The sequence below is a fragment of the Motacilla alba genome, chromosome 4 (genome assembly GCF_015832195.1).
Source record: "Motacilla alba alba isolate MOTALB_02 chromosome 4, Motacilla_alba_V1.0_pri, whole genome shotgun sequence".
In the NCBI taxonomy this organism is placed as follows: Eukaryota; Metazoa; Chordata; class Aves; order Passeriformes; family Motacillidae; genus Motacilla; species Motacilla alba.
In genome coordinates, this window is record NC_052019.1 from 47,587,805 (window position 1) to 47,609,021 (window position 21,217).

Genomic DNA, 21,217 nt, shown 5'->3' on the forward strand with positions numbered 1-21,217 from the left:
TGGTGTTCTTTAGATAAAAGTGCAAGTTTTAAAAGCTTTTTTTTTTTTTTTGGTAATCAACAGAGAAACATATAGTGCCAGAAAGGGCCACTCTAACCCAGACTGATGTCTTAACACAGGTACAATGACTACACCAAATTTTCTCTGCTGAGTTGAGTAACTTGCAGTGAAACATAATGATTGCTGTTTATACAAGCCTAGGTGTCTCTTAAGTCTCTAAGTGACTGAGGGCAGGAGAACCCTCACTGTATCTTGTGATAATTCTCTGCGTTTAGGTTTGTGCTTGAATTAATTTTCTACTGTTACTCTTTCTGAATTAGCAGTTTTCTGCACCTGTCATTAAAAGTGTACATTTCTTTGTCGTGGATGTACAGCACACACTTGCATAACTTCCGGTGTATGTCTTTAATTCCCAAAAGGAGCATTAGATTTGGAAGCCAGCAGCAATGCCCAGGAGAGAAGTTGTAATCACACCTTTGGAGGTTCGCAGTGCGCGAGGTGCAGCTGAGCACTGTCACGTCTTGTTAGCCGCCCTCCCTGGGGTTTCATTACAGCAATAATGAAACGGCTGTTTAGTCTGTCACTGATGGGAGAACTGCCAGTTTTTGGTTTAGGCTGAGGTTTGCTTATCACAGGGTGCTTGTGACACAAACAGGCTGGGAGAGTTTTAGTCGTTTTCTTGTTTTGTTGCTGAGTCTCTATGGGTGATATGAGTGGTGCAAAAGGTCAGTAGTTTGAACATGTTCAGATGGAGACTCCTGAACTGATGAGCCAATCTCTTAAATTATTAAATCTGAGAGATTAGAAATTAATTTAAACCTTTTTGATCAGCAGACTCAAGTGCTTGTCAGTGGGAGAGGCAGGCCATTCAGAGTATCATTAAGATGCCATGTTCAGTCCGTGCTATTGCTGGAAAAGCAATGGGCATTTTCATCTCATGTTCCCAAAAGCCTTGCTGTCCTTGCACCTAGAGTTAAAAGTTTGTGGGAGTAGCTTATAGCCTGTGATTTTGCCAGTAGTTTAAATTAGAGTACAGCAGTGTCTGATCAGTGTGGAGAGAGGTTCATTTTGGTGTGTGAATGGAGAAATAGCATTCTACCCAATATAGGCCTGAAGGGTAAGCAAGAAAGGAAGTCATGGTTAAGGTCTCTGTTAATTTTGCCTTGCTTGTAGGAGGATGACTTAAGGATTTATGCTACAGTCTTTCCAGCCCCTTGTCTAAGATTTATGGAGTTTATGATGGATAAATCCAGCCTTATTTTTTGTACTGGTTTTGTTTATTTTGGATTGGTTTTTGTCTTCTTCAACTGAACAGAAGGATGGCTGTTTTTTAATCAGTTGAGTACAGGCCTAAATTGCTGGTTAAATTTCTTGGTAGCTGGGAGAAAGTAAATGTGTCCTTGTACATTTTTTTATCTTCCTTTGTTAATGTCTCGAAGGTTAGAATTTCACAATGAAACAGAGCTGAGTACTTACTTTTAAAGGTTATAATTTAGGCCTTTGTGCTCACAAAGGGCTGTTTCAATTGCATTGCAAAGTACTGTTGCCTGTATTTGTGTGAATGCAGTGCTGCTTTCTAGTGTTCTTTATACACTTCTTTACTTCACTCTTTCCCTATAGGATAAAGAAATTCCTGCAAAGAGGTCAAAGACTACTGGATCTGAGGTACTGCTAAGTTTTCTTTTCTTTTTTTTTTTCCAACTATTTCTTCTATTTCCTTTCCAACCTCACTTTTCTGCAGAGTGAACTTGCTGTCACTGAATGTAGTTGACTTATCTTCAAATGCAAGTCTTTCAGGAGAAGACTTAAAGGGATTTAATATTCTTCTCTTTGAATGGGCCCGAAATGTCAGAATTCCTTTATTCATCAAGATGTTCTCAAAGGCAAACACTTACGCCAGTCTTTCAAAGGTTTGTTATGACTTTTGCAGCGTAGATGTGTTATCTTTTTTGCTATTATGTTCAGAAATATTTGCAGTAAAACCTCCCTTAATGAAATATTCATTATTCTCTGACTGTGGATAATCTTTGGTTTATATACAGAACTTCAAAAATCCTAAGTATGTTAGGGTAGAAATTGAACTGAGTAGCTGCTTTTTAGAACTGAGGTTATGTTGTTTTCTGTACTCAGCTGGGAAGCCCAAAGGGAGAAAAACCGCATCTGCTAATGGTTCAGCATTATCCAGCACTGAAGTTAAGGCTGATAGAAGCCTAGAAAACATAGAAGGTCTGCTCAGGCTTTTACTGTAAAACAAGATTTGTTTATTCAAGTGTCTTTTCCAAAATGCAAATTTTTTTGCTGTGCTTTGCCTGGCATAGGCTCATCTAAAACTTAGTAAAAGAATCTGATAGAAAAAAAATGAGCCAAACTATGCTTTAAGGCCAATATATGTGGGTGGGCGGGTGTGGGCTCCAATCCTTATCTTCTCCTATCTGTTTGGCCAGTCATATTGCAAAACTGTAGCTACCCATCTGATGTGAGAGAACAGTCCTAACTGTCTGGGTTCTCAGAGTTTTGCAGCCAGTGTGTGGTGCACTGGTTCTTGTGCTGCACAGCCGTCCCCACACAGTCCTGTACTATGTGTTTCCTCTCCCTTTGCTCTGTGATTCATTCAAGCTAGGATGCCTAAGTAAGGCTTTTTAGATTTCCTGTAGCTTGATGGCCAATTAGGAACAGTTTAGTAGATGTAGAATCATGCCTCAAAGGGGAACTATTCAGGAGAAAGAGTATGTGCTGGTAGACTTTTATCAAAAATCGTTGTCTTGCAACATCAATTCTTATTTACAGCTCCTGCTGGCAAGTCAAGTGTTCTGTGTCTTAGCTGCTTATAAATACTGACTAGTGCAAAGACATTTCATGCAGCATCTGAAACTGTTCAAAACTGCATTTGTCGTGCTGTGAGAAGCATGGTAGCTTGTTGAAAGCCGTGTTTCTAGTAGCCTGTGGAAAGAGGGGTAAAATGCCAGTGAGGCTGAGCAGCTCTTGCTTCGTTGGCCAGTGTAGCCTCCAGAGCTGCTTCACGTAATTCCTGCTGTGGGACAGCTCTGGACTGTGGTTTAATAGAACTACAGAAAATGAGCAAAGGCAAATGTGCATTTCAATCCTAGCAGGCTTTTGATACAATTAGGCAAACAGATGTGCAGGCTGTAAGCTTCCCAAACATGCTTAGATGGTGAAATGTGAGAACACCTTTTTCATCATGATCTTGGGGATTTGGGGAGGAGAGCGAAAACAGGGGGATCTTTATGTTCAGGAAAGCACTTTCTTCTTACAGTGGGCTCTTCAGCAGCTCTCCTCACCTTGCCTGATGAGAGATGCATCCTTGTGTGCTGGTATGCAGGGAAAGCATAGCTTAATCAGGGAATAAAGGAATTTAATGTCATGTACTGATTTCAGAAGACCTTTGAAGCCCTAGACTCCTTGTTCTTGTATAGGAATGCAAAGGCTGCTGCTGATAGCTGTTGATACTCAGTTGATCCTTCACTGAATTTGACCAGAATTTGAAAGTGATAGTTCTTCTTGCCCTGGAAACACATCTTTGAAACTTCTGCATTTAGGATGGCAGTTATTTGTTACTCTGGACAAAAGCAAACCCTCTTTAAGTGTTAAATTAAATTAAGTTTGTTAAATCATGCTGAACTGGTGTTTATCAGGTGGCAGTCTGGCTATGGAAAATGAAGATAATTTTGGAAGAGTCTCTTTAGTCAGTCTAATCTACTTTAAGTTGTCCTTGGTGCTCCTAATGTCAGAAAAGGTCTCAACATTAGAGGAGTTTCAGCTTTCAACGTTTGTAGGATAGAGAGCACACATCCTATCACTCTGTGTCAGCTGTTTTGCAGTTTCAGTTTGTAATTTCTAAGGGAAACACTTTCATGTTTTTGTATTAACTGTTTTCACTAGTTCAACCACTTCTTGTAACATTTTAGACCTTCCCAAATCTCAGTTAAATTTAGCTTTGCAGATGCTGCTGACAACTGACCTTTTTTGCTTTTGCAGGTGGTTTTTGGCTGTTTGAGGACAAGAAAGAAGTTACTTTGAGGTAGAAACTATGCTGAAAGAAGTAATATTCAGCTTCAGTCTTAAAATTACTAGCAGCTTGCTATTAATTTCAGGGGTCTGAGCCCCTGTATTGCCTTAAGCATTACAAGCTCTTGGAATCTACTCCTGCCCAAGTAAATCTCTGTGACAGGTTTGAAAAGTTTCACATCTCTGTCTGGAAAAGTGGATGTTTCCACTAGGTTTATAGTCAAAACTGTCAGAGCCTGACTGTTGAATATGGTCTTCCTTGTCTGGCAGGAAGAAGGTTTGAAGAGGTCATCATTTTCTTTTCAAGGCCAACATGACATGTTGTTCCCTGCTGTAGTTGAAAGGATTTCTAATCTACTTGTCATTGTATATCTTTGGAGAAGTATTCACATGTGGTGTCTTTCGGAGGACACAGGTGTTCTTGAAATACAATGTTTCCTATGCTGGCCCTGGTAACGAGTCTGTCTAAACATGTAGAGATTATGGTCCTGTAACTTGCAGACAGTCCCAAGAGCATTAAAAAAAATAAATAGAAAGAAAGAAAGACAAGACAGCTTTTGTTTTGTTTTATCCTGTGGATTACACATTGCTGGGATGCCCTTGTGGACTTCAGCTGAGATGCTTCTGAGAGCCAAAAACTTCTGATAAATTAACTAGTCAGGTGAGATTTAAGGGCTCATCAGGGTGCTATCAGTCTGCATAGGTGATCTGACCTTGTGCTTCCAGCAGTGTTCAAAACTGGTGTCAGAGATGTCATTTGGTAAAGTTGGTATGCTTCATAGGAAAGGAGAAGCTGTCATCATTTTCTGTGCAGAACAGGTGCACACTTTGTGCTGACTTTGTATTCTGCCTTAACTACCAGCTCTGTAACTGTCCTTGGTGATGTTAGACAGTTTTTCAGTGTATGTGACCTGGGCTACAGTGTGTCCATTATGTGGTCAGGGATTTGTGTTCCAAATTTTAGGTTATCAGTGAATCTTTCACCCTGATACTTGAACTCGCACAGACTTCTGCTATGGATGTGTCCATTAGATGCAGCCTTGCTTTGTATTCCTACAGATGAACAAATACTGAGAGTGGAAGTAATCTTCACTCATCAGTCCAGTTGAAATCTACCCAGAGTGTTGGTTTACTGGGAAAGTTGCATCCATGATTTGATCCAACTTAACTTCAAATAAATGATTCCTTAAACTTGAGAAAGCCAGTGGTTCATATTTATCCATGTCAGGGTTGTACATGGCATAGTTTTGCAGGTGAATGTGTACCATAACTGGTTCATCAGAGAACGTGCCTGACACCAGTGAGATTCCTGTGTGTGAAACCTACCTGTACCTACATGGTGTTTGTGATTCCCTTTCCAGTATAACAGGAGGGAAGTACCCTGTGAAGAGACTGCAGGCACTCTGTGTTTATGCTGGACATTGCATTCCTCTTTTGCTATGTGGCATGTTAATTTATATTGGAGAAGTTCCACTTTCTCTTTGGTCCAGATGTTGCTGGCATCTGGTTTGTTGTTTTAATTGGCAAATACCTTATAGCAAGTGTTACATTGGGAATGCTTATAACATGGCCACTCATTTGATGAGGAAGTCCCACTCAAGTTATTTCTGGATATATTTAATGACAGTCCGTATTTAACTTCTCCTTTTTTTCCGTTTTTTTTTTTTTCTTTTATTTGCTTTCTTCCTTTTAAACATCACCCTTTGTTCACACTACTGCTAGACTGCAGCTCATGATTTTCATTCTTGCTAGTCCTCAGGTGCATGCTGCCATGTTCAGTTGATGGCTCATGAGAATCCCTGCCAGATTGTAAACGAGCAGACAGAAAAAATAGGAAATGGTAGCTGCTTTTTCTTCTCTCTCTCTTCTGGACTCAGAACTTCTCTATGACGAAGGTTCAGCAGCCCTCAAATGCTGCCTCTAGTGCTTTTAGATTTTTTAAAGCGTTCTACTATAAAAACTACCAAAGTAACTGTAAGCTTTAGCATATATCTTGTCATGTGTTGTGATGGCAAATTGCAATCTATAGAGGTTGTTCCACTTCTGCCTCAAATGATCTGAACCTTCAAAGCTGAGCATTAAGGGTTGCAACCCTTGAGCAAAATCATACTATTCAAAACCCTTCCCTCAAGTGTATGAAATAAGGAACTTTGGAATGACTGGAAAAGAAACTAATTGAACAAGAAAGGGAAAGTTAGATAAGGAAGAATTGGTTTTGAGAGAGATATAGGGCAGTCCAGAAAGGCAGGCAGCAGAAAGGTCATGGATTTTTTTTTTTCTTTCTGAAACTCAGGTTTCTAAAAACAACCCCAGATCAAAATGAGTTATTTTCTGTAAGAATCTGTACAGCCAGAACTAGTTGTTTTTTTTTTTTTTAAAGTAGTTTAACTAATTAAAACTAGTTGTTTTTAAGGCCATCAGTCTTAGAGGAGAGAATGATGACTAACAGTTTACCTGGGTACAACAGTCTGTATTTTCCTTGCTTTTCTCAATACTTGCTGTACAAATATGCTGAAGTGTTTTTGTATATATTTTTATCTTTCTATGTTTTTTTTTTTCAAAAACAAAAACTGTTACTGATTGCTGTTTGAAAGAGAGACATTTTTGCTTGTCTCAACAAAAACTATATCATGATACATTAAAAATGATGTTCAGCTGAAATGGAATGCAGTAAGGTGCCAAGAAGTGTTAAAGACAACACCCGAATAAAGCAAACAGTAAAAACCTGCGTGAGTTCCCATGTAATCTACGTAGGGTGTAGTTCTTAGGAAATGAAGGGTATCATTTGCACATAGTGGTTGTTCCTACTGATGTAATTTTCTGCTGATGTTCTTATGCAGTTGTAGGAATTAGGAAATGTACTTTTGACTTCTCCGTGTGGAGCAAGTAGATTTCAGACCTCCCCTACCCCATCACCTCTTCAAGGTATAATAGAGTTCAAGTACAAATATCTGTCTTGTGTTCACATTGACCCAAAGTCACACAAGCTACGCAATACCCTGGGTTAAGTGTCCCTCTGGGCTCTTCAGCTCCCTTTCCCTAGCAGATGGATTCTGTCCCTTGTTCTGAATCTGGGACACTTTCCTCCTCTTTTCTTGCATGCTCCAGGAATACTGTCCTGAGGAAACCGTCAGCCAGCCTGTTGCACAGTCAGCACTCATGAAGTGGAGTCCCTTCTACATGAGGCACTTGCAGAGCTGGGTTAAATCTGGACTGCAGTGATCTCACAGGCAGGCCAATTGACTGCTGTTGTACTAAGGCAGTTAAATGGTAAACTTTGCAAGCAATAGTTTTTGTTTAATGAGAGGTCTTTTTGCTGTGATTTGAAGGTGTGTCAAATGGGCTGTTGAAACAGTCTTGCCATTGCTTGAGGGGATAGAAGTGCTTACTTAGGGGGTTGGTGAGGTGGAATTTTTTATTTTACTGATTTAAGATAAAAATATCAATTACCAGATGCATTCACCGGCCAAAACTAACCGCTGAATGACACATGCAGATGGTAATCTGTGGAGACAGGTGGTGTCTGACACTTGCATTTCTGTTTTCAGCTGAGACAGGGACAGTTTACAGCAAGGGATGGAAGACACCTTTCAAGTGGTTAGAAAGAATAGGTGCTTGGTCTAGGGAATAAAGAGTGATGGAAACCTTCCTGTGTGATACTTAGTCAAGGAGGAAAACAAGATAGGAAAGAGGAGGAAAAACCCCCTATAATACTAGGTAGTCTAGTTCTCTTTCAGTCTGTCAAAATATCTAGTATGTGCTCTCCTTTCCACATGAGTGAATCTAGTCTTACCACTGTGAAAATTTGATTGCCCTATAAAGAAAACTTTTTATTTTTAAATGTAAACACTGAATGAAGTCATTAATCTTTTGTAAATGCTTGTGGCAGCTTAGCATTAGAGAGAGTACTTTTGGGGATTTTTTTTGCATACAAATTAATCTGTCAGGCTGTCACGTTTAAGACTCTTGACAATTCATGTTTGACTGATACCACAAATTATGAGGGCCTGGTCTTCAAGCTGAGCTGAATCCAAGTGGTTTATTCTGTTTTTGAGAGCAGAATTGCATTCATTTCAGTCCAGTGTAGTCCAGCCCTGACGGTTGGTTTGGTGAAGACTGGACCAACTGTTGACTAATTAAAAGCTCAAAACCAAGCATAGAGGCCGCTGAAGCCTTTGCATTCTGCATGGTCAGGAAAGCTTATGGCAGCATCTAAACAACAAAAATCTAGGATTGTGGTGGAGGGGAAGACATCCTGTATAATTCCAGTGGTTTGTAAGTTTTCTGCCTGTAGCTACCAGTCAGAACAATTTTTTGGCCTGCTTGGCAGATCCTTAAGAGTTTCTTGTCAGCACTGGCTTTCATACTGTGCATTTCTCTTTTCCAAGTGTTTCTCAGATGGATGTGCATACTTTATTTACTTTATTTGGCTCTCTTCCAACCCTTCTCTTACCTGCTCATGCATGTATGTTGCTTTGTTCTATCTGCTTGCTTGGTGTTGACATTTTTGAGCTCTCTTTACTTTAGTTTCAATTGTTCTTACATACATAAGGTGTATTTAATGAAACTGAGACTTATCTGAAACTTTTCTCCTTTTTTTCATTTTTTTAAATCTTTTTTTAATTGGTCATGACCTGATTGGGAGAAGTGATTCCATCTGACGTGCCACTGGTTGCATTATGGGCACAGTACTTACGGATGTAGTTTATAGTTTATATAAATATAGTTTAAATTTATTGGGAATTGGCTGTCCATATTGTGCATAGCTTGTGATCTCATAGTAGAAATGCTGAATGACAGCTGGGATTTTACTTTACTTTCTTACTTTCCACATTCCAGATTTGTTTGGGAGGAGATGATCATAGGACCATTGGAATTACTTTAATCAGGCTGTGACATTGTAATCTGACCCTGGTAATGCTGTTTGTTTGTTGCAGCTTCAGCGTACAAGGAGCAAAAATACAAATATTTAAGGGTTCACTGGAGCCTTAATTGTGGTGTAGTTGGAGTGTCAGTGCAAGTCTTCATTTGATTCAACTTTATATTTTTTTCTTATGAATTTCTGCACAAACGTATTTTGGCTTTCCTGACCTGTTGCAATTGCTAATACCAATGTGAGTTTTCCTTGGCTGTGAAGAGATGTCCCAGGCAATGTGATATTTTTGAGGTTATTGTGGTAGTCTAAAATAGCTTGTAGACCTTGCTTGATGGTTTGTTCTAGTTACCCAATTCAATAGTACTCTGCTCCTTGGTAGGCCTTAACTCAGCTTCATAAGAAGAAATCTTATGGCAGTTACACAGAATTTTTCTCTCTGGAAAATGTTGCTTTAACCTCCTCAGTAAGAAGGTGTAGACTGCTTATTTTTCTTCTAAAAACATGAAAGTTTACATGTTTACTGGGTTTCCTCTGACACTGCCTTCTTATAAAATTTTTGCTTTGTTTCTGTTAGGAAGAAGGCTAACACGAATGTGAGGTGTCTGTGTCCATGCTCTTCCTCTGCCATGGCTTTTGGATTAGTATCGGCTCACTTGAACCAGATTTGACTGAGAAACAGAAGTGTTATTTGCATGACTTTTTAAAAAATAGTAGGCCAAAAGAGGAGGGCCTGAAAGAACCCAAAACATTGTCCTTTCCACTGCTAAGGGAAGCTAACTCTGTCCTATGGAAACATTCAATCCTCTTTGACAAGTAGACTGAACGTCTGCATCATGGCAAATCATTCCATGGACATTCTGAACATTTTTGTGAAGGGTGATATTGACATGGGAACAAAAAACATCGGGTGTATTTCCATTGCTTGTTGTTGTCCATATTCTTAAAGGGATGAGGTAGGGAAAGGATGAACCATGGAGGTTGGTGTGAAGGAACAGTACAAATAAAATTGGCTGTAACAGAGAAATGTGATGTATGTTGCTGCTGAATGCTCAGGAGAGAATTTGTGTTACTGTAAAATACTAATTGCCTAGTGGAATTTATTTTCCGTTCTGTCATTGTTTTTTTTTTTTGTTTCAGGTCCTGTTTAATATGGTTGTAGAAGTGCCTCGTTGGACTAACGCAAAAATGGAGGTAATTAAGAAAAATACCTTGATTATATAGCTATTTGTGGAAGTTACAATAATGCAGTGGCTTCCAGTAGGCTGAGTTTAATCACAGTTTGGATTGCTCTTTGCGCTTTAAAATGTTCTCTGTTAAAAAATTGGTTTGAAGTGGTGTACACACTTTCCTTGCAATTACAGAAAGTGTTGAGCTACTGGTTGTTTTCTTGGTGGAAACAGGAAAAGCAGGTGAGCACTGCTTCTTGACAGCCCTCTCACTGAAGAGTGCAGCGTATCTGCAGCAGAGTCCTGGAGTACTGACTTGTAGGGTGTTTTCCAGCATTTGGACTAACTCTTGCTTGCTTATGAACATTCCACTCAGATGATTTAATTCATCATTTCCACTGTATGGTGTGTTAGGCCAAATCCCAACAAATGGAGTTGCAACTAAAAGAGTATTTCCTTATGACCAAAAAAAAGTATTTGGGGACTTCACTGATTGAAAGCATGAACTCCTGCAGGGAGATATTTTACAAGTAGTAAAAGCATTTGTAGTGTTTGTGAAACAACAGATCTCACCAGGGTATGTCCTGTCTTCCTGAACATTTGCATTAATTTTAGGCATGCTTCCCAGATGCTTTTAAGGAAGTTTGTGGTTGAGCTGTTAACTCTTTTAATTATTGAAAATAATACCGAAGAGCCTCCTTAGCCTGCTATTTGAGAATTTTTTCTCCTTTCCCTGAAGATAGAGCTGTGCTTGCCATCACAGCTGTTACTCTTCAAGCAGGGTTACCTCCAATATTTAACCCTTATTTTAAGCTCATGATTTATTGTGGCAGCTGAGTTCTCTTTTGCAGAGGATCCCTTTGACAGTGCTACTTGAACTCTGCCTAAAGCTCAGGTTGCTCTCTCTATGCTTCTTTCAGCACATTATGTCAAGGCTAGAATGTCCTGTTAGGTTTAGGAATCACTGGTTTTAGGCTTTTGAGGCTTGATAGAGGAGACTAGATGTAGTTTCCTAATATTTAACTTTTAATATCCTTAAAATTTGCCGCATCAATTAAGGTAGTTGTCTTGCCTTGCCATCGTGTCCTGGCAGTCCTTCCCTCTAGACCATGGTAAGCTGCTGATGCCTGCTATTACCAGATCTTGTCTGCTCATCTCTCCTCACATGCAAGAGACTTCAGGACATCAAACCTTGTATTAGTATGAATATTTACCCACTGTTACATTTCTTGCATCTTCTGCTCTTCAGCTTGTTACATTTCTGTTCTTCTTCCCTTGGTGCCCTCAGTTACTCCTCTTTGTCCCAGTTTCCATGAACAAAAAGCGTTGCTGAGCTCCACTTCTATCAGTGTCCCAAGTGGCCTGTTTCAGCTCTTCACTGTTAGGTTATGACCAGAAGCAGCTAGAATCCAGTGTGAAGCCAGAAATGTGTGAACCTTCATCTTGGCTCTTGGGGAGGGTTTACTTTTGGAATGAGTACATACTATTGAGGTTGGTGGTTCTTAAAGGTGGAATTCCTTTGGGATGGCTTTGGTGATGGTGCTTCAGGTAAAGGCCAGGGATATAAAATGAATATGGGCTGAGGGCTGTGTGCTCATGCAGGGAAGCTATGCACAACTTGGGTGTAATCACTTGAGCCTGTAACAAATGTTTTGCCACTTAGACGAATGTTTGTAAGCAAGAGCCAAGCTAACATGGGTTGGATTGTGGTGTGGAGTGTCAAAGAGTGGTTATAGTGCAAATTAGCTGTGGTGGGTAGCTCAGGCAGTGACTATACGTGTGTGGTTTGTGCTTGGGCTTTGGGGGAGGATGTTGCTGTTCAGCTGTAGTTCAGCTCTTCTATGAGTGCTTCTTTAGGAATGAGAATGCCCTCTTCAAATGGTAGCTTAACTTGTTCCAAATCTGTATTAAGTTGGTGTTTGATGACTATGAGGAACTTGTGCTTGGGAAAAAGCATTTGTATGCTGAGAGGTAATGGAAAGAAGGGGTGTTTGCAGTTGGAGAGCAAGGAGCAGAGGGCAAGAACATGAAACATTTCCTCTGTGGCTGTCAAAGCCCCTGTTGTTAAAAGATGTTGTACCACCATTTGCATGTCTGTTGAACTTGTACTATAAAGTGCGAGAGCTTCTACCTTAAGTTCCTTTTGGTTTTTATGTTTGACCATGACAGCCTCCTTAGAAATTTATTACTTTCTCTTTTAGATTCATTTTTTTCTTGCATACTTTACAGCATTATTTAATACCTTAATAAGCTGCCTTTTGAATATGACCCTTGAGATTCAGAGTGAGGCTATAGTAGTTTTAATAGTCCTCAAACCACAAGCATGTGCTGCCAGATGGATCTTTCTCACTGGTTGGGTATGGAATTAATTACTTTCCATTTTAACATTATCCTTCTCTCTTTCCCTCTCCCTGCTCCCCCACCCTTTTTCATGATCTGCTTAGATTGCCACTGAGGAGCCATTGAATCCCATTAAACATGATACAAAGAAAGGCAAGCTTCGATATGTGGCAAATATCTTTCCTCACAAGGGTTATATATGGAATTATGGTGCCCTCCCACAGGTAACATTTTTGTTATAATGGTGAAAGTTTTCTGTCTTCTGTGTAAATTGCCTTGTAAATCTTGGATACTGCCTGAATGCAAATCAGCTGCAAGAGGGGTGATACTCTTTGATACATTTGTAAATTGGGATGTTTTTATGTTGAACTTTATTGTGTCCATAAATTTTGATCGGAATTTGGGTGCAGGAATAAATAGGAGCTGTGTTTTCAGGAAGGAGTTAAATGATCAAGAAGTCTCAAATCTTTAGTCTGTGCTTCTGTATTGTAGTGATAGAATTAAATTGTCATGGTCTGCCATTCAAGAATATTTTGTCAAGTAGACCTTTTCTGCTTAAACAAGGCATTTATTTAAAAACTCATTTAAGATTTTCATGTACTGCAGCTTAAATTTTAATTGGGATTTCTTAATATCTTTAATGAAGAGAAGCACAAGGACTGTTCTTTTTTAGATTAAACCTCAACTGCCTTCCTTAACATTTCTCTGAACTGTGAGACTTTACTGATCATGATACATTGAAAACTTTGAGCCTTGAAAAAGCCCATCTAATGGCTGAAATTTTGAGCATAATGAAAAGCTTTAAACTTTTTTCATTTCTGTGAATAACACATTAGACTTCAGTTAGTACTGAAGAACATGATGGACCTTGAAAATAGTAATTTATTTTCTTTGCACGTAACTGTATAAGCAATGAAAGTTGAGTCCCAAAAATCTGCTTACATATTTGATCACTCGAGAGGAAATACTAGGCAGGTTCTTGAATACAGCAGTGAAGATCTTGTCCAGTCAGCAGTGTCAGTAGACAAAGTTTCCAAGTAGGTGTAGTTGGAAACCAGCAACTCCATTTAATGTTTTGAAATTTGTGTTCCTTAGCTCAAAGCCAGAATTATTTTAAAATGTGAATATTTTCGTGCACAAAGTGCATTATTTTGGACTTAGAATACTTTCCTTGGGAAAAAAATTTGGCATCCCTTGTTACTTGGTGAGCTGGGGAGGGCTGAACATAATTGTAATTTTTAGTTTTTACTGTATTAGACTACTCGCTATCATAGCAGAAGTTGGTGCACTGTCCAGAGAGCAATGCTATTCCTTCCTTTTAACCTAGAGGTGAAGAGGTGTGACTGGACAGAAGAGAAGTACTGGTATAATGCAGCCCTAAATAAAAAGCACTTTGGAAGGGCAAGAGGACACACTCTTAAGCTGTGCCAGGAGAAGTTTAGGCTAGACATTAGAAAAAAACTTTTGCAGAAAGACTGACTGGGCATTGGAATGGGCTGCCCAGGGAGGTGGTGGAGTCACTGTCCCTGGAGGTGTTTAAAAAAAGATTGGATGTGGCACTCAGTGCCATGGTTTAGTTGCTGAGGTGGTCTTAGGTCATAGGTTGGACTTGATGATCTCCAAGATCTTTTCCAGCCAACCTAGTTGATTCTGTGAAGAGTACTGGAAAAATAAATATTAAGTTTAAATTCTCTCTTGATTTCACTTCAGCAGTTTTTTTGTAATGATTCTGCTACCTAAACACCTAAGCATATTCTTTTCACCACTTTGTCTTCCAGTATCAGTCAAGTTCTTAAGAGCAGGTTTGAGGTGGTTACGGTTACAGACAGTAGAAGCTAGCAGTGTAGTTCCTTGGAAAAGAGAGGTTTCTATAATCTTTTCAACAACACCTAACTGGACTCTCAATTCTTAACAGAAAAGCTTCTCAACTGTAGGATGAATTACTCATTACTTTTAAAAGTAGAAACAAGTACTTGTGTAGTAATTAAGTTACTATAACTCAGGATTCCTTGCTTGTGCAGTGCTCAGAGCAGGGGTTTAAACTTGCCTCTTTGGCCTTAAACTCTTAGGTGTCCTTTGGAATGTACATGTCTCAAAATACTCAGAAATACTTCATACCTAAATCTAAAATCTTTAAAAAGCTTATTGGGTGCTGACAAATGTATGCATAGGAGTGGGGTTCGCTCAGAGCTTAGATGTGTTAGAAAAGAATTTATGTTAATATCATGGTATTTAATAAGCATAACAAAAATGTAATTGTAACATGTCCTAGCTTGATCCCACTATCACTAGTAACTAGAAAAATCCATATTCAGGGTCCTCTTGTGCTTTAATCGCTGCAATTGGGTAAAGTGTATCAGTTGAGTCATTGACACAGAAAAAATATGTCCTCAGTAATCCTCATGTCAGTTGTCCTGAGTATGAGTTACTCAGTGTCAGTCCCCTGGCTGTTTACTTTTTCTTCTCCCATTGAGCAAGCCTGTTCTCAGAAAGCTGATGTTTTTATTGTTGCTTTTGCTAATCTTTGTAATTTAGTGGTAAGATGAGTTGTAATTGCAGTTCAGCAGCTAACTGATAGTTCTCTTTTCCCTGGCAGACCTGGGAAGATCCAAACCATACGGATAACATTACAGGATGTTGTGGGGATAATGATCCTATTGACGTGTGTGAAATTGGTTCAAAGGTTTGTATTTATCAGGATTAATTTAGTTTATCAAGGTTAAGTTAATAATGTGGTAGCAACTTCTGAAAGAGACAGACAGAAAGCAAGAAAAGATGTGTTCATTATGTTAGGGACTGACAAAAGTATCAATAGAGGATCTAAGGAGAGAGTAGGTAAGAAAATGGTGGATTTTTAAAAAGGATGGGGGAAAGTAGGATTTGATGGTCTTTTTACTGGTTAAAATGGAAAATAAAAGAATAACATCCTGAAGTTGTGTAGTTGGACAGTAAGTTTTGGGTGAAGGAAGTGATGGCTAAGATTTTTGGGGAAGGAAAAAGATTTATTTCTTTTTTCCCTGTTAGCAGTATTGGGGCTAGGAAGGGGTTGCTGAAAGATGAGGAAATATGACAGCATCATGCATATTAGAATTATAAAGTCAGACCCACAAAGGAGGTAGGTTTGACTTTACTCATGGGTGCTAACAGAAGTAGATCCTCTTTTCTAGAGAAGACAGGAACCTGCTGCAGTGTTGCAGAGCTATGAGTCATGGAATGGATAGCTGAAAAAGAGGTGCAGCAAACACCATTAGTAGGTATGAAAGAAAAGTTTAGCTCACTGAAAGAAAATTCTGCATATCTAGAGGCAGCAAAGAATGGAGCAATGCTGTGTATCGAAAATGAGGTTATGAAATGGATGAGTTTGGAAGAGGGATCTCTTAGGATATTTAGGTAAGGAGAAATTTAATTGATGACTTCAGTGAAAGTGGCTTTATTTGGGGTAAGAAACCTAGAGATTAATTTCAAGAGATCTAGAAAGAGTTAAAGAGGAAATATTAGCTGGAAGGGAGAAGGTTCCAAAGAAAATGCAAAGATGGTTGTGTTGGTATTTCTGGGGGAGTGCTTTGTGTTTTTATGTGTATATTGGAGTCCAGAGGAAGGAATAGTAAGACAGAAAATAGGATCCTGAGTTCAGAAAGTAGAGAGTCAAGGGACAGGAAGAAGTTAAAAAAATGAATACGAGACACTTCTGACTTACAGTTTGGAGGGAACACCAAGAAAGTGTGGGGGAACTAGGGTAAAAGGGAAGGAAAAAATTTTACTTACTTGTCTACTTAAATAAATGCTGACTGGATAATTGAGGATTGGAGAATAGTAATTGTGGGAGAAAGGCTAGAAATACTAAATAGATGTGTACTGGGTTTGCAGATCTATTTTGCAATTTTATTATGGCCTGCTGGTCAAAAATGTAAAACTATTTTTTTAAGGTAAAAGAGAAATTTTACATGTTGTTTTCCAAATCCTTGTGGCATTACTTTCTGTTTCAGGTTCGTTCTTCTGGTGAGATTGTTCAGGTGAAGGTCTTGGGTGTTTTAGCTCTTGTTGATGAAGGAGAGACAGATTGGAAGATAATTGCCATCAGTGCTGATGACCCAGAAGCTCAGAAAATCCATGGCAAGTATTTTTGTCTTTCCTAATGCAGTTATGTCAGAAACTTGCACAGCAGAATGGTGCATGAGTTTAGGCCTTCCAGGATAAGAAGAAGCAGACAGTGGAAAGGCAAGGCTTTGTTGTTGTTGTTTAGGTCAGGTGCCTCCTTCAAGTAGAACATACGTGCTTTCACACTAAACTTCTACAATGGTTTGCTTGGATTTTCAAGCAGACATGGCATGCAGAAAGTTTTTTGGCTTCTGAAACACAACTGCCTTAGAAAGTGACCTCCAATAATTACAGGCTTATGTACTTGTGTACATTGTTTCTTCTTATATTTACAGGCATTGTGTTGCATTCTGAAAAGGCATTTCCAATATCTTGCCACTTTTAAGAGGATTGCTTCCAGAGTTTGTTGCTTAGCATGAGCAATTAGGTTTCACCTTTTAGCTTGAAAATTGGCAAAATACAGTGCTAATGCTGCTTACCCTAATCAGCCTTGATGATGATGAGCTGTGCAGGGGGAAATATCCTGCTCAGACTTGTCTTCTCTGTGATCAGACTTCTGGTATCCAAATGAAACTCGAATATTGAAGTGTGTCCATGTGAATAGCACATGAGGTGTAATTCTGATGTGTTAAAACTGCAGGAAATTAGGTTTTCACAGCACAGGTAAAGTGCAGTTTTTCTCTGGATAAACGGAGATTTACTTCCTCAAATGGAATATTACTGGGAATCATTAGACTTAAGTGAGGAGGTTTGTCTAAAACTGGTTGTTAGGAAACCAAAAACCATATATGCCATCAGGTATGTACAATGAGAGCTTGCTCTTTGTTGGTAAGGGAGCACCAAGGTGCAGAGTGGCCTTTCTGTAGGAATAGAGCAATCCAGTAGCTTTAAAGAAGTGTGTTTCTCAGCCATTGAGGTTTTTTCATGGTTTCTGACTGTAAAGTATATCACTGGACTAGCCCTTCATTCTCAGTTTTCTTGCAGGTTACTTTCACATGGAGAATACTTGACTTGTGGGGAAAGAAGGGGAGAAGAAGAGATGAGGAAAAGGAAACTCTTGGGTTGATGCTGATTAAAATCATTGGGCAGATGAATTACTGCATAGTGTTTATGACTCTTTAACTACTTTGACAGTTAGAGATTAAGAAGTTCAGCTTAAGGAAAGAGTAAGTAATAGTTTGCTGTTAATGTCAGTATCAATTTAAACCACTCTGTAATGTGCAGTAAAATGCGATGTGTCAGTAGTTAAAAGAAAAGTGAATAACATTTGATTTCTAGACACTGTTCTGCTTAAAGACGTATCTTTTCTCCCTGGCAATTTCTGAGGGAATGTGGTCAGAAAAGTGGATGAGAGAATTCAGAAGGAGTCCACTAAGCAGGGGCAAAACTGCTGTAGTTTATTCCAATATTATTTATTATTTGGGGTTAACTGTCTGTATTTGAAAGCTCTCTCTATTTTTTGGTTGGTTTTGGTTTGGGGTTTTTTTCCCCCAGGTAATGTCTGATTTATATCAGCTCTGTTACAGCTTTAGTTTATTTGGGAGGGGAGGAGTAAGAGCTGTAGTCTTAAAAAAAGAAGAAAAAGTAGTGGGAGGAATGGGCAAACCATTGCCTGCAGTTGATTCCTGTGTACATCCTTTCTTATGAGGAAATAGGTGCAAAACTTCAAGAAGAGAACTGTCCTGAGATTCAGTGAAGTGTAGAACTACTTACCCAGTTTAATATGATTTCCCCTTGGGATTGGAGTTGCAGCCCAAAATTTACAGAAGAAAGAAAAGGGGGAGAAAAGCCCCTGTCTGCTTTCAGAAAACACGACTGGCTCGCAGTGTTTAACAGCAATCATTCTTCAGTCTGAAAATAAACAAATCTGTCAGAGCAGGCAGTACAATATGTCCTTTTGTACTTGTTTTTCCCCCTTCCCAAAGTTGTTAATTATTTCAGCATAAAGGGATGGCAGCTATGGATAAAACCAGTCTCTCCCTCTGTAATTGATGTGCTGCTGTGTTACGGAGGTGGCCTCCTGGGGAAGATGAGGCTAAGTGTTGCCTTCTAATCCTGTCCAGTCACTTCTGTATCATTTGTTAAAGATTTCCAACTGCACTGAGAATCATCGCATTTGCTTTCAGCTCAGTATGTGCAGAGCCCCCAGTGAATATTTGGAAAAGATAATTTCAAGACACCAGAGTGGTGATTACTTGCAAACCCCATCCTGAGCCCGCACCGTGTGTTAACTCCCCTTGCCTCTTTAAGCACGCCCCAGGTTCCTGGGATATTCTCCTTCTGGGATTGCGATCTTTCTCATGAGTGCAATTGATTTTTCTGAGACTTCACAGAACTCAGAACTGAGAAGTCACAACTTCTGAGTGCTTCTCATTGTTTATTCACAGCACTCCACTGGACTGTGTTGTGCAGGCATTTATTGATAAAGACTGGTTTAAATTGGAAACCCTGCCTAGAGCTCTCTGTTTCACACAGAGCAGTGAGAAACTCTTGTTGACAGTGACAATACCCAGGAATGAAAGGCAGTGTTTAGTACCTGTTTAAGTGGGAACTGTGTCATCAGTAGGAATAGCAGGGTCTTAGTGTCTTTTTGGACTGACTTTATAAGGTAATCTGTTTGAAATAATAGCACTTAATTCTGGTGGGCATGGGGACAGTCTCACCAAATACAAGCAATATGTCAGATGCAGACATCTGTGTGAGAAAGATAAATCTGAACATGTCTGGTTGAAGTCTAAAAGCAACTGTTTCATTAAGATCTGTCTTCATGGCTGTTGTGTTTCTGCTCAGGCAGTTGCTAGGCAGATGGCTGTTAGTGGACCAGCGGAGCAACTTTAGACCAAACAACTCTGAGAAAATACCTAAAAGCTCCTCCTTGCAGACTGAAGCACTAAATCTTGGTGGTATAATAGGCTGGGTTGCTTTCTTTATTTTGTTGGTGGTTTTTTTTTGTTTTGTTTTGTTGGTTTTTTTTTGTTTTTTTTTTTTTTGTAAAATAGCCAGGAGGAGAAGTAAATTTTTGTAGTAAAAGGTTGCTTGTCTGCTTATCTCATAGTCTGGATTGAATTTAATATATTAGATATATTGGAGTTCACTTGTATATCTAATGCTTTTCTAGTTTGGGTTCAGAAGGGATGAGTGATAATTTTATGCTGTGATTTGGTCTAAATGTCTGTGCCATCTTCATATTGGACAAGAAGTTTTAAAAATCACTGGCAGTTGAAGCAGGAATTGTGTTTGAAGCAGTGTATGAAGTCTGGCTTGCAAAAGGAGCAAATTGGATTAATCATGTATGAGTCCATGGCATTTTGGAGGTGAGTTACTTAGGAGGAATCTTAGCAGCCATTTTTGCTGCCATTGCTCCCTGGAAAGATGCCAGGATTTATTCAACAGCAGTTGGTGATGTCTGCTGGCTTTGTTGTGCTGCCTTTTGCTGGCGCTGGTGTAGTTAACTGTGCTGTGTTGCCATGCTGCTTTTACAATAGACATCTCAAGATAGGGTTTAGTGATCAAACCCTAAATGGCAAAACTAAGGCATATTGTATATTTTGTACTAAATATTGTTACAGACCTTTGCATGTGAGTGTATTTATTCACAGAGAAGCAGCAGAGGCACAGAAGACCTTTGTTGTGGATTTGTGTAAGCACTCAGTGTAAAAGAAATTAATTTTCTGTACCAAGGCTCCCTTCCTACCCCCTGCACAAAATGCACCAAATGCCTTTATATGGGATGTAGCAGCAGCTTCCTGTAAATGTTTATAAGATGTTATTAAAAGCATATGTCCTCTCTTCCCACAGACCTTGTTTAGAAAGCTTGCTGCAAACATGTTGTTTTAGCTTTCCTTGCAAGAAGCAGCATCTGTTGTACTAAAAATGGTAGTTTTGTACAAATGCTTTTGTTGCTCTCTTCTGTGAAGCTGGCTAGAATTGGGATCTGCATTCATGTTAGCTCACTCCCTTGACAGAGAGGTAGCAGCAGTTCATGGTGCCAGCCTCTAGGGATTTTCCTTACAGACACTGAACTGCAACCCTTAATGTGATCTGCTGTCTCTTTTTAACCCTTGGCACTTAAGTTTGGTGCCCAGAAAAAAGAGACCTATGGTTGTATGCAGGCAGTGTAGAGAAATTCCCACTTAGAGCGCCATGGGGACATGCTGATAACGTACCTGCGGGAGCCTGACCTGCTCTGCCACTTTAAGCAGGGCTTGCCGGCCGAGATGAAACTGCTTTGGGCCACGTAAACACTCGCTGCTCCCCAGCCTGCCCCTTTTAACATCAGTGTGAGTACATAGCTCTAAGGGAAGATAAGCAGTCAACATCAAAAAATACTGTCTTGACAGTGTTTGCTGCAGAAAAGATATATAAGTTGTTTGCTTTTTAAAAAAATCATAATAATTTGAAGCTATCTTCTGTAGATATTAATGTAGTATATTATTGTACTGCTTAGTGTGATCTTTTCTTCCACCTTTCTTTGCTTACTTTTTTGTTTTCTGAATGTGGTTTTTCTCCTTTCCCCCCTGAAATCCCAAAGAGGCTGTTTAGATTTTGGTGGCAGACAAACTGTCTTTCAGGTTTTTCTGTGGTGACTTTTAATGAACTGAAGAGGTGGCTGTTGAGTGAGTGACGCAAGAGCTGCTGTTTTCCTTGTATTTTGTATTACATGCTGACTCCACAGCATTGATACTTTTCTGGGGTTTGTTTTGTTGCGTTG

General features: G+C 39.4%; 1 protein-coding gene across 2 annotated transcripts in view; it reads left to right on the forward strand.

The window, feature by feature from the left end:
• Nucleotides 1–21,217, forward strand: part of PPA2 (inorganic pyrophosphatase 2) — a 34,951-nt gene that overhangs the window by 2,108 nt on the left and 11,626 nt on the right. Inside the window, exons 3-7 of one of the 2 annotated variants that reach the window (XM_038135598.1) lie at nt 1,621–1,665; nt 10,040–10,093; nt 12,513–12,632; nt 15,005–15,091; nt 16,395–16,521. In XM_038135598.1, the coding sequence (XP_037991526.1) occupies nt 1,621–1,665; nt 10,040–10,093; nt 12,513–12,632; nt 15,005–15,091; nt 16,395–16,521 (433 nt within the window). The remainder of the gene's footprint in view (nt 1–1,620; nt 1,666–10,039; nt 10,094–12,512; nt 12,633–15,004; nt 15,092–16,394; nt 16,522–21,217) is intronic. The other variant, XM_038135596.1, reaches the window with a different exon arrangement.